Source organism: Doryrhamphus excisus, linkage group LG1, assembly GCF_037039965.1.
Source record: "Doryrhamphus excisus strain RoL-2023G ecotype Guam linkage group LG1, RoL_Dexc_Guam_v1.1, whole genome shotgun sequence".
NCBI classification, from domain to species: domain Eukaryota; kingdom Metazoa; phylum Chordata; class Actinopteri; order Syngnathiformes; family Syngnathidae; genus Doryrhamphus; species Doryrhamphus excisus.
In genome coordinates, this window is record NC_136357.1 from 22,858,503 (window position 1) to 22,875,140 (window position 16,638).

Consider the following 16,638-nt stretch of genomic DNA (forward strand, 5'->3'; position numbering starts at 1 on the left):
GAGAAAAAAAAATGCTGCAGGGACCCTGGATCAAAGAAGACACTCAGATAACGTGCCGTAATTACAGTTGTTGAAATTCAAACATAATGATTGCAGTGTGTGACTTTATCAGTAACAATGAAGCGTGGAAAAGCATACTTGAATTGTACATTGTTGCTCGTGGAACTCAACAGTAATAAGAACTTGCATAATCCTCCTATTATAATATTGTCACGCCACACTCAATGGAATATGTTCTGTGTATACTGCGTCACACTCGGCACCGTCGTTATTACGATTTATTTTGAAGCACATTTTTGCAGACTGAACTTTTAGCAGTGGCGCTTAACACAGGGGCCTGCAAAATGCGGTCCGGGGGTCATTTGCACCCTGTTGCAGTTCTTTTTATTGGCCAACACCACTTTCTAAAAATTTACCAAGAAAATTTAATCTAAGAATAAAAAGTTGTAATTATATGTGAATAATGTTATAACATTTGATAAAAAAAACATTGTAATTCATAATTAATAATAAATAGAATTTAAGTCATTTTAATAGCATTGTTGAAATGTTAAAAAAATGCATTTCTTCTTAAGTCCTAATATCAGGGGGAACTAACAAAACAGCGAATAATTAAGTATTAGCTTGCAAAAAAGTTACAATATTAATAAGTCATATAGATAAGTCAGGAAAAACAGTTAGGCAAGTCAGGCAAGAAAAGTTGAAATATAAAAAAAACAATTACTTGTAATATTATGAATATCAAACAATAAAAATAAAGTTGTATTTTTTTGGAAAATTAGGGTGGAGGAAAAGTCCATCCATATTGGGCATAGTAAATAAGTGAGAATAATGTCATACTTCAAAATATAAATCAAAATTTACTAAAACAAAGTGGAAATATACAAAATAAAAAATAAAACAGAAAAAAATAAAATAAAAAATAAAACAGAAAAAAAATGCGGGGGGCCATCACACACTTTTCCACCTATATTAGAAACCTGATATGCAGAATATAAAAATATATATATACAGAATATAACTTGTACTTGTTGTTCCTTTCTCTGTTGCTATGTGAAAATAATGTACCAAGGAAGAAAGTTCAGTGAATAGTTCTAATGACCAAAATCCTTTAAGTATCTATCATGGATGTAGTACCTGTTACTACATGCTCACAGCATGGATAGGAAACCAGAAAACCTTGTTGGAGGTTTTTGGAGGTGTGTTAATAGTGTGCTTTGTAGGCGGAATAGGTGTATCTCAACGTGCATTAATGAACTGTCTCTTTTTTAGCTGTTTCTATATCTTTACAACACACAGAAAAGCGTGAGATGTATGTTGGCGTCCCACATCGGGATTGTGGATGATGAGCGGACTTCCTAAAGAGTGTACTTTTCCTTTCAATGTATTGAAATCGTGAGGCATCTTAAACTATCTCATTGTCGGGCTGAGTGTCCTGCCTTTTTGGAATCAAAATACACCCCCCCCCAAAAAAAACAAAAAACAAAAACGACCCCCCAGTAATATACAGTAGCGTACGTATTCTCCTGTTTTGAGTCTTTCATAAATCCATTCAGTTTCCATTTGATTATGCAACTGGACTAATCCACCCTGGCCCCTGAGATGGGTATGAAGCTCTGTGGCAAAGGAGCAGGAAAATAATTAGAATTCCAAAAATCCCATTTGTATGAATGTGTATTGAAGGCAATACTGTATATATTTTCCTGGCAGACTGTCACAGTTAAGTCTTTTGTCAGGAAAATGAACTTTGATAGAAATTTTCCTTGTTGTTTTACAGGCAGATCTTCTGATGACCCCATGGAACGCAATTTACTCGTGATGCTGTTTTGGCTTCTGCTTCTGCTCTGTGGCTCTGCTGTCGGCAGCATCCTGTACAGGGTTCAGGAGGAGCAGCCTCCTAACTCTCTTATTGGTAGTCTGGCAGCAGACCAGGGGCTGCCAGACTCGGGTCATCTGTACAAGCTGGAGGTGGGTGCCCCTTATCTACGCGTTGATGGAAAGACTGGAGATATTTTCACCACTGAGATTCCCATCGACAGGGAGACACTGAGAGACTGCCGGTTGCTTGTTAAGGGTAAGCCCTGCTACCTGGAATTTGAAGTATCGGTGACAGATTTGATACAGAATCAGAGCCCCAGACTCATTGAAGGACGCATTGAGGTCCAGGACATCAATGACAACACCCCCCAGTTCCCTTCGTCTGTGCTCACCATCTCCGTACCCGAGAACACGATAATGGGGGCACTGTTCTCCATACCGCTCGCCACCGACAGGGACTCAGACAGGAATGGGGTGAGTGACTACGCCCTGACTGCCGGACCAGATGCAGCAACGTTATTCGGTTTACAAGTGGCCGACGACAGGGGTGGCAAGCTCCCGCAGCTTATCGTTCTGGGCAACTTAGATCGCGAGTTAAAGGATTCCTATGACCTCACCATCAAAGCAGTGGATGGCGGCAACCCACAACGCTACAGCAGCGCTTTGCTGCGAGTGGTCGTCACTGATACCAACGACAATGCCCCCAAGTTTGAAAAAGCCACCTATGAAGCTGAAGTGTTGGAGAATAGTCCAGTGGGGCACTCCGTGTTACAGGTGAGACCAATATCATGCAGTATTATGCAAATTATCCAGGTTTTTCCCATCTTGGCTGATAATTCACACGTTTAACTGTGACATTTTTTTTTATAGGTCAAAGCAAATGACTCTGACATGGGCCCCAATGGAGAAATTGAGTACACACTCCATCAAGCAGGAGAACCGGTGCCGAAACTCTTACGAATCGATCGATCCACCGGCATCATCTATGTCAAAGGGTCACTGGATCGAGAGGAAATTGACAGCTTGTCCTTCTACGTGGTGGCGAGGGATAAGGGTCCGCAACCCAAGAGCTCTAAGACGTTTGTGACCATCGAGGTGACCGACCAGAATGACAACGCTCCAGCTGTGGAGATACGCGGGATTGGCCTTGTGACCCACAGCGAGGGAGTGGCTAACATTTCAGAAGACATGCCAGTGGGAACGGCGGTTGCCTTGGTGCAAGTGTCCGACAAGGATATGGGAGAGAATGCCGTGGTCACATGTGTGGTGGCGGGCGACGTGCCTTTCCAGCTTCGCCCTATCAGCGACTCATCCAGCGACAACAAGAGGAAGTACTTCCTACAAACCACCACTCCTCTCGACTACGAAAGGGTGAAGGATTATCGGGTGGAGATTGTGGCCGTAGATTCAGGAAATCCAGCACTCTCGAGCACCAACTCATTGAAAGTGCAGGTCACTGATGTGAATGATAACTCGCCGGTGTTCTCCCCAACCTTGTTTGAGGTCGAGTTCGCAGAGGAAAACCTACCAGGAGAAAAGGTTTTGGATGTCATAGCCTCAGATGCAGACAGCAGCACAAATGCTGAACTCTTGTATAACATCGTGGCAGACACATCCATCAAGGGTCTGTTTGAGATTGATCCAAATACCGGAGCAGTCAAAGCCCGTAACCCACTGGATCGTGAACACAAAGAACATTATGAGTTCCGGGTCACTGCATCTGACAAAGGCTCACCTGTGCATAAAGGAACAGCAAGCGTTATGATAAGAGTCCTCGACCGCAACGACAACGATCCAAAATTCATGCTTAGCGGCTATAGCTTCTCGGTTTTAGAAAACATGCCTCCCCTCAGCCCAGTTGGCATGGTAACTGTCATGGATGTAGATAAAGGTGAGAATGCCCGTGTTCAGCTCTCTGTAGAGCCCGATGGAGGCAAATTTGTTGTTCAAAATGGAACTGGCACCATTCTATCGAGCATTTCATTTGACAGAGAGAAAGAAAGCAGCTACACTTTCCGTCTCAAAGCAGTGGATGGGGGTCAGCCACCTCGGTCCTCTTATGTGGGTGTTACCATCAACGTGCTGGATGAAAATGACAATGACCCCGTGGTCACAAAGCCCTCCAATTCCTCCTTCACTCGCTTGTCACCTTTAGCTTCCCCAGACAGCCATGTGGAGATAGTGGAAGCTGAAGATCTGGACAGTGGGCCCAATGCAGATCTGATCTTCAGCATTGCAGGTGGAAACCCTTACCAGTTGTTTCGCATCTCCCCCTCCAGCGGGGAGATTACCCTGGCAAAGGAGATGACTCCCAAATATGGCGGACTACATCGCCTGGTGGTAAAAGTGAGTGACAGGGGGAAGCCTGCACGTCATGCCACAGCCTTGGTCCATATCTATGTCAATGAAACCATTTCAAATGTCAGCTTAGTGGAGGCACTGGTGGGACACAGTATTTACACTCCACTAGACAGGGATATTGCAGGTGATCCCGATAGTGGTTTTGCCGCACAACGCAGCAACATTTTGTTTGGAAGTCTTGCTGGTGTTGCAGGTGTTGTTATGCTCATCTTGGTGGTGGTTTTCATCCGACACCGCATCCAGAGGGAGACAAAGAGTGGATATCAAGCGGGCAAGAAGGAAACAAAAGACTTATACGCACCCAAACAGGCACCAAAAAATGCCAAAGGTAAAAGAGGCAGGAAAGGAAAGCCTCAGAAATCTCCAAAACCACTTGGGGAAGAAGAGGAGGTCAGCCTCCAAAAAAGTCTCAAGTTCAACCTTGATGCAGTCAACGATAGCCCGAGGATACATCTACCGCTAACGTACTCACCAGAAAGCCCCGATATAGGCCGGCACTACCGCTCCAACTCCCCCTTGCCCTCCATTCAGCTGCAGGCCCAGTCTCCATCAGGCTCACAGAAGCATCAGGCGGTCCAGGACCTTCCGGCTACCAACACCTTTGTAGGAACGGGAGGAGATGACAACTCCACCGGGTCAGACCAGTACTCTGATTACAGCTACAAGAACAGTCAACCCAAATACAACAAGCAGGTAAGGTCATTAAACATTTAAACTGCATATCGAGTGTTGATGAAATAACTGTTTAGTGCCAACTTTTTTTGGAAGCGCACGTAGGCTTGTGGGTAAAAGAGGAATAACTAAACATCTAACTCATCAAGCTGACTTTACGTTGGTATTTACCTCAACTGCAGTTGTTAGAAAGTACAAATATCACAATGACAATACAAATACAGTTGAGCAGATAAAATATACAACAGCACCTCGGATTTTACCTTTTATGTCTACCACTAGATGAAAAAAAATATATATATATCTATTGTGTAAAACTAAGACAGAAAAGACATCAAATAAAAAGCACTAAATGAACAGAGAGCCCCCATCCACCAGTAGGAGCCTGGACTTTGTTTTTGTAAGAGGCAATGTGCTAGCTTGAATTAAGTTGAATTAATTTAAATTCATCAAATCTTACCTTTATGCATTCACACGTCAGCCTTTGGGACCAAATGTGACTTGGAAGAAAAACGGTAAAAATACAGTATCGTAGTTATCTGTGCAGCATGCAAAAAAGTTAGCACATACACAATGGTGCATTCAAGGGCCGTCAAACAAAGTTGGACGAATTGTTGCTCACAACAAACAACAAAAATGGTAATGGTTTTATTTCATTTGAACATGCATCAGATTACAATTGAGTGCATCCCATAATAAGTTCACAGTTCCACATGTCCAAAAGGAGTAGGAAGAAGCAAAGCTTATTAAATCCTACCCCTCCATCTGGTACTTTTACAATCAGTAACTGTTACATTTGTTCACTTCCTGCTTTCCATAATACAGTTTAAGGTTTTTTTTTTGTTTTTTTTTTTTAATTTTGTAATTTGTTGTCACGTACCGAAGTAGGAGGTAATATGAGCATCCAATGCCATAATGGGTACCATAGTAAGTGTCAATATAGTGATATATATAGCACATCATGACTGGTTCAAGACTCTTCATCCTTGTATTTAGCAAACATCAACTGCTTGTATTGTTTCTTGAATTGGCTCATCGTTGTGCATTGTTTGATTTCCTTACTCAATCCATTCCATAGTTTGATTCCACATACTGAAATGCTATGGCTAGCATAACGTAGTCCTAGCATAGAAGTATTTCAAATGTACTTCTTCCCTAAGATCATATTTCTCCTCTCTTGTAGAGAAGTATTGGATGACATTTTTAGCTAATTGGTTATTTTTAGCCTTATGCATTATTTTAGCTGTTTAAAGATGAACTATATCAGCAAGTTGAAGTATTTGTGATTTTAGAAATAAGGAGTTAGTATGTTCTCTGTAGGCGGCATTATGAATTATCCTTACTGACCTTTTTTGCAGTACATTTAGTGAGTGAAGATTGCTTTTATAGTTATTAGCCCATATTTCCACACAATAAGTAAGATATGGTAGAACCAGAGAGCAATAAAGAGTGTGGAGTGATTTCTGATTGACAAAACATGCAATGACTGGAATTTTTCAATGAAATAATGACCCATATTTCCAAAATTAATATGTATTTACATAAAATTTGATTGAATTACTTCCTTTTTTGAATTAATTATTTTTATCATTGTGCCAGAAAGGATGAACCATTGGCTGGGGACCTCTGATTCAAAACGACTGCGAATTATATGTAGTATTCTACACTAGTCAGTACTGTAACTGTAATGTCCTGTGTATTTTTTGTAGACATATTTTTGCCAATAATTCTAAAACTGAGGTGCCACTGTATATTACTGTGATATTTACAACCACCCCACCACATTTATCAGCTCTGTTGGACAGCATTTGTCATATTTACGGCATTGAGAAAAAGCAATGTACCACGTGTTGTTCTTGTCTGCATCTTCCCACGAGGATGGAGCAAGTATGGCCAGAAAAATGAGACATGTTTTAACAAAATTGGCAGGCTACGTTAGCGAGAACGGGGTCCATTTGTCAGCCACTTCTGCATGACCCCTCGTGTTCTGATCTCTGCAGGTCACTACCTTCTTATCTCCTTTCTTCTTACGTACTTATCTCCACTTATCAGTTCACCATTTGGCAAGGCGCAAATTACCATGGAAACAGAAATATTAATAGACTCAGCGGGGATTACAAAAGGGAAAGCAGTAGGATCTTGGGATTTAAAGCTTGTGTGTCTCTGGGTTTCTGTGCCATTTACAAAAGTGCGAACACTAAATGTGTCTTCAACTGGGCGAGCACGCTATATACACAGACCATCAGCATCTTCATGCGTAACGCATTCAGCATATTCACTCCATCATTAAATGCTTTTCCGCCGAATTTTAAGTGGAGGGATCGGTCTTTTTTTCTTGCAAAGTAATCTGAAAGCTAATTATGTCCCTGCCACTAATTGTTTTATAAGTTAACAAGCAACGACTGAGCACTGACGAGAGTAGAATGTACCTCCGCCAGGGGCTACTCGGGATTGCTTGCATTCTGGGTGATATTTCGAGTATATTGAGGGTGAAACACTGGTGGCAAAACACACTCCTGCCTTGTAGAATTTATATTAGGCTCTGGTAATTCATTCTTAATAATTAGCAATGCATAATTTATGGACTGATAATACATAACATAATCACAAATAAATTGAATGAAAATAATAAAGAGAAAAGACAATACACAATTCAGCTCAACATAACACAGCAATAAAGACAATCACTCATAATTCATTAATAGTTTCATTATTTCCAAATCTCATGTACTCATACATTTTTCTATTAAACATTCCATTTATAAAATTTTTGAATGACAACACAGCCGAATTGTAGCCCACACATAAAAACTTTAGCCATGAGAAGACTTTTTCAATTCACCACAAAATAATAGTAACAATAACGAGTATGTGTAGAAAAACACGTTTTCCTAATGGAGTTCAATATTGAATGGAACTAGCCGCTCCATAAGCAATGATGTCTTTTAATGTATGCATATGCAGACGCTGGATCATAATGCATAGCGTTGGAGACAGGAGCCCCTGATTGCTTGCCTTTGGGTATTTTGATGATTATTACTTATGTATTGTTGCATGTTATGAAATAGACCTGGACAATACGCTGCTATGATAAATGACATTTTTATGGAGACATCAGAGCAAGTCTCACTGTCGGCTCAGTTGGTACTTCCAGCAGATGCTACCTGACATCTTCGGCGATCACAAGCTTTTGTGGATGGTGTCACTTTAGCGAACAATCACCACTGTCACCTTGAATGACAACATTAGGGAACAAAAGCCACGGGGCGTGTCTCTGTGTGTAGTGTCAGTCTGCGTGGAGATGTGTCTCTTACCATAAGAGTGGAAGCTAAAATGTGGCGCAGATGTAAGCTCTCAGCGCTTGACATTGTTTTCTCAATATGATGGCGTCAAGGCATGCGAGCAAAAAGAAGCCGGGCCGATCGACACGCTGCGAAACGTCAACAGATGTTGGAGCTCTTTGACATAACTCTGCAGATGTTGTCTGGTGTACAGCATCCTATCTCACATCAGGAAGAACAGATTGACCAAAATATATAATTAAAGCAGCTGCCAAGGGATGTGACAGATGTAGCCTGGTGCCCTTTACCTTAATTAACAACATCGCTCTTGACAATGCCTTCCTTGCCTTAACGGGAATACGTGCTATTGTGTTTGCTGTTTCCAACAATGTGTTGAATATTCATCTTTATGCAACCGCTAATGCTGCAGTTCAGTTACATCAGTTACTGTGAAAGTGAAAGTGAAAGTTTATAAAACGGACAACAAAGCCCACAAATGATAATAATCCCACTTTGCAGTCTGTGAATGCTTGCTGCGCTTAACTAACTTTGGCATATCTACGGTGGTTCATCTTTCACAAGGTCAGCAGGAAAATATAAGGGAAAAAAACAATGTCTGTACCGATACTCCTCTGGAACAACCCGAGGCTATCCGGAGTGGAATATTTAACTATTGTTTACTGAAGGAAGCATCCAAAATACATAATAATTAGATAAATATTGGCTCAGTTTTGCCTGCGAAAGTGTACACTGCATTTCAACTCCTTTCTATGTTGCTTTCTCTCGCGAGCGCGGCACGAGGAATCGGAACATTTTCATCTTCTCCAAACATTTGTAGCTTATCAGCCCTCTAATTGCTTTAGATTAACCCACTTTTGTACAGAATTCAGCAACTGCAGTGATGGGAAACATGAATTGTTGCAGGCTGTAAACACAGTCGGTGTGTGTTGTGGAAAAAAAAAATACATTCCGTCTTCCAGCAAATTGGGAACAGGTCCGTCTGCAGAAATGGTTATACACCACCACAAAAAATTAGGATTACATACCTGAATAAAATACCACAGTTGAAGTTAGCCATAGTTATGTGCAGTACAGTAATGTACAGTAATCCCTCATTTTGATGCATTCTGGGGATGTAGGACTCCATGTTAATAACTAGAGCATAGAAACCCTGTTTATGACTTTTTAAATGCAGTTTTCAACATTATTAGAGCCCTGTATACGTGACATAACACCCATATAGTCACCTTTACACTCCCATTCTTCTTTGTTTTCAACTCTGACGCTGCAGGCATGTTAGCGAGTGAACCAGTTCGCCAGGAATTTATTTCTTCTAAACTTGACAAATCAACCACTTCCACATGGAATGGGAGGATAAGATTGTGTTTAGGTAACGTAATGTGAACTCATGTTTTGTGTCATGTGCCGCCTAGTGAATAAAATACGACATGTTACTTATTTCAATATGTTTTGTCACTAATTAATTCATTTGTGAAAAACTGCTATATAGTGAGGGAGACATAATCAAACCATAACTGTAGTAGATGGACGTATAAATACATGTACAGTAGATTTGGGCTGCACGGCGGTCGAGTGGTTAGCGCACAGACCTCACAGCTAGGAGACCAGGGTTAAATCCCACTCTCGGCCATCTCTTTGTGGAGTTTGCATGTTCTCCCTGTGCTTGCGTTGTTTTTTTCCGGGTACTCCGGTTTCTTCCCACATTCCAAAAACATGCTAGGTTAATTGCCCACTTCAAATTGTCCATAGGTATGAAAGTGTGAATGGTTGTTTGTCCATATGTGCCCTGTGATTGGCTGGCCACCAGTCCAGGGTGCACCCTGCCTCTCGCCCGAAGACAGCTGGGATAGGCTCCAGCACTCCCTGTGACCCTTGTGAGGAAAAGCGGTAGATAATGAATGAATGCATACAGTAGCTACAGTGGAGCCTTGGTTAGCGCCCTTCATCTTTCCCACAGAGCCAACAATGTTAACACAAAACATGTTTTTTTTAACATGCAGAAAACATTTCCAGTGACTATACTACAAATATAGTTATGAGGGAACATTGAAGCTAACTTTCTTACTTTTTCACCCTATTAAACGTGTAGTGAGAGCATAACTGTAGCATTAAATGGCCCTAAAATGCATCATACACACTGTAATAGCTTCTCTTTAATGCAGAAAGGTCCTAATGTTTGCTTCTGTACTGCTTGCATCTGGGTACTAAGGTAATATTTTAACTATAGTGAGGACACTGGGAATGTTTCTCAGGTCTTGGCAAGGTAAACAGCTCTCAGTTGTTGAGCACAATGTTGCACCATTGTTTGCCTCAACAATGAATGCAATGGGGAAATAATTATCTGTATGCTCTTTAATGTAGACGCACATATAGAGTTTGTGTTTTGTGTCGATCTACACATACATATATGTAAGCATTTGCTGCTGACATACTACGGCTGCAAACACAATAACAGTCATTATAATGATTACATTTTGGAAATCAAACGTCATGCATTTTTAATGCATTACCATTCTTTGTCGTCATATCCAGACAAAACCGACTAAAGAATTAAGGTGACGTCTAATAACTGCTATCTGGGTACTTTCCTTTTTTTTCCTTGTTGCCTCTGAATGTGTGATATTGTATGATGGTTGCTGTAGGAACCAATGACTCACGTCAGCCATTAGATGCTCATAATTAGCCCTGGTGGGTCTAAGAGCGAGCACTGATTTTTAACACCCCACTAATGAGAGTCCCACGTTTGTGCAAAACACAATGACGTAGTCCAAGTCAGACGGGATAGTTGGTGTTCCAGTCTGGGGGTTCATCTCAGTTCCTTCCTGCTGTTCCTTGAAGCGATCCGGGGGGGGTTCATGCAGCCTGGAAATGTAAAGAGTCTTAATTAATCTGCTCTGTTATTAACAAGGTCCTCACTTTGGGAACTTTAGCCATTCCTTTGAGCTGGGATTAGCCCAATTTGGACCTGTGCTTTGTATTTGACGCTTCTACACCTTACAGTAGCACTTGTTCTTCAGGATCAACGTTTCCGCAGTATGCACCATTGAAACCTGGAAAACCTAAGAACAGGGGTAGGGAACATGATGAAATGTGTTTATTTATTTCTTTTTTGCTGACATTTAAAGTTAACCATTACAGAAGTCACAGCGTTCTAAATATTAAACTTTCTTTTCATACATTCAAATCCGTCCATCCGTTTTCCAGAGCCAATGCCAGCTGTCCTTCCAATATTTTCCAGGTTAGACTCCAAAACCTGATTACTTGATAATTGGTCAGCCTACTTGGGTCATTGACATGTCCAAAAGTAAACGTCCCCCCTTTAGTCAAATATATAGCTCACTGATTCTGTGCAGCCAACCTTTTTGACAAAGAGGAAGGCATCAAGAAAGAGCAGTATGTACGCAGTAGAAGTACCAGAAGTCCCATTAATGGTAAGAAGTATTTTATTCATTAAAGATGGATGGATGGATGGATGGATGGATGGATGGATGGAATGGATGGATGATGGATGGATGGAAGAATGGAAGGGTTGATGGATGGATGGATTAATGGATGGAACGTTGGAAGGGTGGATGGATGGATGGATGGATGAAAGGATGGAAGAATGCCACTTTTAAATGATGAGGCTGTATAACAATGTGGTACAGTATGAGTGGCGGATGGATGGATGGAGGGATGAATGATCTATGGATGGAACCATGATAGGGTGGATAGATGGATGGATAGATGGAAGGATGGAAGGGTGGATAGATGATGGATGGAAGGATGGATGGATGGATGGAAGGATGGCTAAGTGGATGGAAGGATGGAAGGATTGAAGGATTGAAGGATGGAAGGAAGGATGGATGGATGGATGGATGGATGGAAGGATGGAAGGGTGGATAGATGATGGATGGATGGATGGAAGGATGGCTGAATGGATGGAAGGATGGAAGGATGGAAGGATGGAAGGATGGATGGATGGATGGATGGAAGGATGGAAGGGTGGATAGATGATGGATGGATGGATGGATGGATGGAAGGAAGGATGGATGGAAGGATGGATGGATGGATGGATGGCTGGATGGAAGGATGGCTGGATGGATGGATGGATGGAAGGATGGAAGGGTGGATAGATGATGGATGGAAGGATGGCTGAATGGATGGAAGGATGGAAGGATGGAAGGATGGAAGGATGGATGGAAGGATGGAAGGATGGAAGGGTGGATAGATGATGGATGGAAAGATGGATGGATGGATGGATGGATGGAAGGATGGCTGGATGGATGGAAGGATGGATGGATGGATGGATGGCTGGATGGAAGGATGGCTGGGTGGATGGATGATTAGACTTGACATTGTATTCCTTGTACTTTGTCAACATCAATTGATTGTACTGTTACTTGGAATTGTTCATTGTTAGAAATACTCCTTACTTCTCTTGGAAATACAGTACATTCCAAAATACTGTATGTGGCTTTCATGGCTCTTTAGCCAAAAAGGTTCCCGACCCCTGCCTTAGAAACATGTTTGTTTGTGACGTTTCTGCAGAGATCAAGTCGGCAATGCAGGGAATGAGGCAGAACTTTAGCAGTTATTTTATTATCCTCCCCTTCAGTTTGCCTTCCAATATTGCTCAGACCGACCTGCCCACACAGACACACACAGCTCTTTGTGAGCGTCACGTTTCCTTGAACTTGATTACCCAGAAAAAGAAAGCGTAGAAACAAAGCTTTGCAGATGAAATGTGATGTTCTTGCTCCTGCTTTGTGTAGTTTTATATCTTCAGAACATCTCTTAACGCGGGGCTTCTCAAATGGCGGGGTGCGAGGCGTCAGACTTTTCACGATCGGGTTGTTCTGCTCCAGCTAACGTTTGGTCACGACTTGCTAGGTCAGCAGACAGATAACAGATTCACAATAAAAAACTGTAATTTCAGTGCCTTTACTTTGAAAAACGGACCATATAGAAATGAAGCCTGTCAGTTGTGACTTACAAATAATGAATGAAAAAATTGCTCATTTCCTGTATATTGGAAATCCCATATACACGCTAACGATTATCGTTAGTGCTTTACACGGTGGTTTGGAACACCTTGCACACCAACACACCAAAAATTACCAAAAATATGCTCCAGGAAGTGACGCGCAAAACATGCACACAAGCATAAGCATCGGCCCAAATTATGAATGATTTGATATTTTTAGACGCTATCTGTAGAATTTTACCATGATCTTTAGATACTTTAGATATTTTTTCTGATATTTTTTTCCGGGGGGTTCCGTCCTTCTCTTTTCTGAGCATTCTAAAGGTATCCAAACATCTAAAAAAAGACACAGGTAATTACTGCATGTAATGGTACACACCTATTCCGCCTAGAAAGCCCGTGATTTAACACCTCCCAAAAGCTCCAACAAAGTTTTATGTTTTATATCTATGGGCAGGCAGTAACAGGTACATTCACGCTAACATAAAATAGCCCACTTTGAGTAGTTTTGCTCTCAGCGATAAATGGGGTATTAACTGTACAGGATAAATATGATCTCTTCTCCTGGTTCTGGTTAGTACTCGTGCAGCAGCATTTTGGACCAGCTGGTCTGGGTCTTTTGAGACCAGCAGAGAGGTAAACCAACACGGTCACCCTCCAACTGAGTCCTGCATATCGTCTTTATGTCTCAGAAGTATAGGGTCAGATCAAGTCCTGCTTTAGAAGGTTTACGTAAAATCTCAATCAGAGGTGAAACAGAAGGAGAAAACATAAATTCATTTCTGGTGGTCGGGTGTAGAGCCAAGTAACTGCTAGAAATGAGGGATGGCTGTACGGTATTTGTAATAAATACGGGAGAAAAATGGCCAAGGACAACACCTTTAATTTTACATCCAAGCAAAGTAACACAGGTTCAACAGGTTTCATTTCAACGTTACCGAGGAATATGTATCGGCATTACTTGAACTGGATGACCTCTGGCTTGGACTGGATCACACATGGTAGACGTGACACCGGCAGACTCGGGAGGCAGGTTTCAAAGTTTGAAATCATTGAAACCGGGCATTGTCTGTCGAACAACAAAACAATCACTGGCTGCTTTCACATCTTTCATGCTCTGTAAAGTAAGTAAATCACGGGCAAGTGCTTTGGCAAGATGAGACATCAACAATGCAGCCATCGATACCGACAGGGCGGCTGATGAGGCGTGTTCTGGGTGAATGACTTTTCCAACCTAAAAGTCAGCGGCAAGGAGGCTGATTCAAATGAAGGCAGCAGCAAGTTGACAGGATGCAAGCAGGTCAATCGGGGAACAAATGATTCAGGGAAGCTGCGAGTAGCGGCAAGACAAACGCTTGGGCTGCTCCAGAAATGAAACACAACTATCTTTCTACTCGCATTTGACCTAAGAGCGAGTGACGTCCATGACAGATAATTATACATCCAGGACTTGAAGGCAGGGTGCTGTTGGGAGATGCGGAACGATGGTGAACACGCTCAAGGATTCATTAGGTACGCCATCGCTATCGTGGAGGAGCTTTGTTAGCATTTAGTCATGAAGCAGCACAAAGTGCAAAGGAAAGATTTTCTACGGCACTTTGCACAGCCAGGCCATTTGGATCAATGAAATCATTTGTAATTTTCCATTGGTAACAAATTACAGATACATTTAAAAAAATCAGAAATACACCATCAATAAAGTTGTCCCTAGTTTATCACGGATAAATTGATTCAAGACCCGACCTCGATAATGAATTTCTGCTTTATATAATTCAGTGTTAATAAAATATTTATATATTTATATACTATAAAATATAATATTATATTTATTTATATAATTTATTATATAATATATTATTTATATTATTATTCTTTTAATTTATTATATAATATTTATTTATATTATTTATTTTTTAATTTATTACAAGTATTTATTTATTTATATTTTATTTTAATATTTTCATTTTGAGTTTTGTAAATACATTTTTTTAAGCTTATTAGAGCCCTGTAGACATGAAGTAACACCCCTATAGTCACCATTTATTTCTTCTAAACTTAAGAAGTCAAAATTGTACCACTTCCACGTGGGAAGGAGGGTAGCGTTTTTCGCCCTATGATGTGGGACATGCCATGTCTGTGTTAAGGTGAGGTCATGTAAGCTCATGTTGCAAGTCATTACTGCCACTTAGTGACCACAATTGTACATCACTTACGTATACCTACATATTTCCATATCATTTAATTTCTGAAAAAAAACACAATGTAGCAAGAGAGCAATTATCAAACCTGTTTTGTTCAGGTTGATCTCATTTTGCTCGATCAACATCGTGGTAACGTCTTCCTGAGAATGTGAACAAAATGTGAACAGAACTCCATCAAATCATCAAGTTGATGTTATCTCAATTCTCTCCACCTAGAATGCAACAGGCCCAATTAAGTTTGCATGTTAAACCAAACTAAAAAGATGCAAAGCGAGTTGAAAGCAAGTCTCGACTTAATGTATCTGGAGTCTCCCCAGAAATATCCACATTGCCTTGCCAGACATGCTTTGAAGCTGGCGAGCAGATGGACAAGGTGTGTGTCACCTTGAGCCGCACACGATGGAGACGTCAACTGTAGCTCTGGCTGTGCACCATAAAAAGATGGCATAGCTCAATTATCAGGCCTGATGCAGAAAGCAGTCTGCTATACTCAGGACATTTGCATTTTACCCGCCTGCTGATGTCTTGTTTCACGTTCCCGCTAAGCCCGCCGTACAGAACTGTCAATATGGAATATGTCCTGATATCACACGCTATCAGCCATGGAAGCTCGCCTCATGTGAGTCAATATTTCAAATCCTGTTTGATACATGTGATTGTAATTCATTAAGATTAGCGTGCCAGTTTTACACTCGTACCGACAGAATTACAAGATTTCTGGCAAGATTTGGGGAGATGAAAAAGAACATTGCAAATTGACTCCAAAATAGAAATCTACACAATTCTTGATCAACACAGTCAGCGTTTCAAGTATGCATATGTCAGGAAGCTGCATAGTTATCCCTTTATTCATGGAAAGTGGCAGCCTGACAGTATTTCAAGTATACCGCTACTGTTAAATCCCTTTAAAAAGTGTGAGGTGCCAAAATGTGTGCTTTTTTTTCATGAACCAACTAAAACAAAACATGTTTGATGTGCCTGATACTGTGTCCTTATTTGATATAATGATACCAACTCTGGCATTGGTTGTTTCAATACAACTGATCAGCTTTTCAACAAGTCCACCATTGACATGTTGAACAGTAGTATGCTGAACAGACTAACAAACCCTTTGTTATTGCAGTTCATCTTTCCAGACACGACCGTGATAAGTTCATTTTCTATGATTTCTTATTCAAAAAGTGAATCTTTTTGGATCTAGAACAGGGACGACCTTCTAAATACAACTTTTAATATTATTAGATTATATTAATAACGTCCCATAGTAACATTTATACCCCTATTTACTCAACATAAGCCATGTTTACATTAGGAGTTT

At 41.0% G+C, this 16,638-nt stretch overlaps 1 protein-coding gene across 1 annotated transcript in view; it reads left to right on the forward strand.

Annotated features, from left to right (window-relative positions):
- pcdh1a (protocadherin 1a) overlaps positions 1–16,638 on the forward strand; it is a 128,961-nt gene that overhangs the window by 17,045 nt on the left and 95,278 nt on the right. Inside the window, exons 2-3 of the mRNA XM_058076818.2 lie at positions 1,778–2,592; positions 2,689–4,872. Of these exons, the coding sequence (XP_057932801.2) occupies positions 1,798–2,592; positions 2,689–4,872 (2,979 nt within the window). The 5' untranslated portion in view covers positions 1,778–1,797. The remainder of the gene's footprint in view (positions 1–1,777; positions 2,593–2,688; positions 4,873–16,638) is intronic.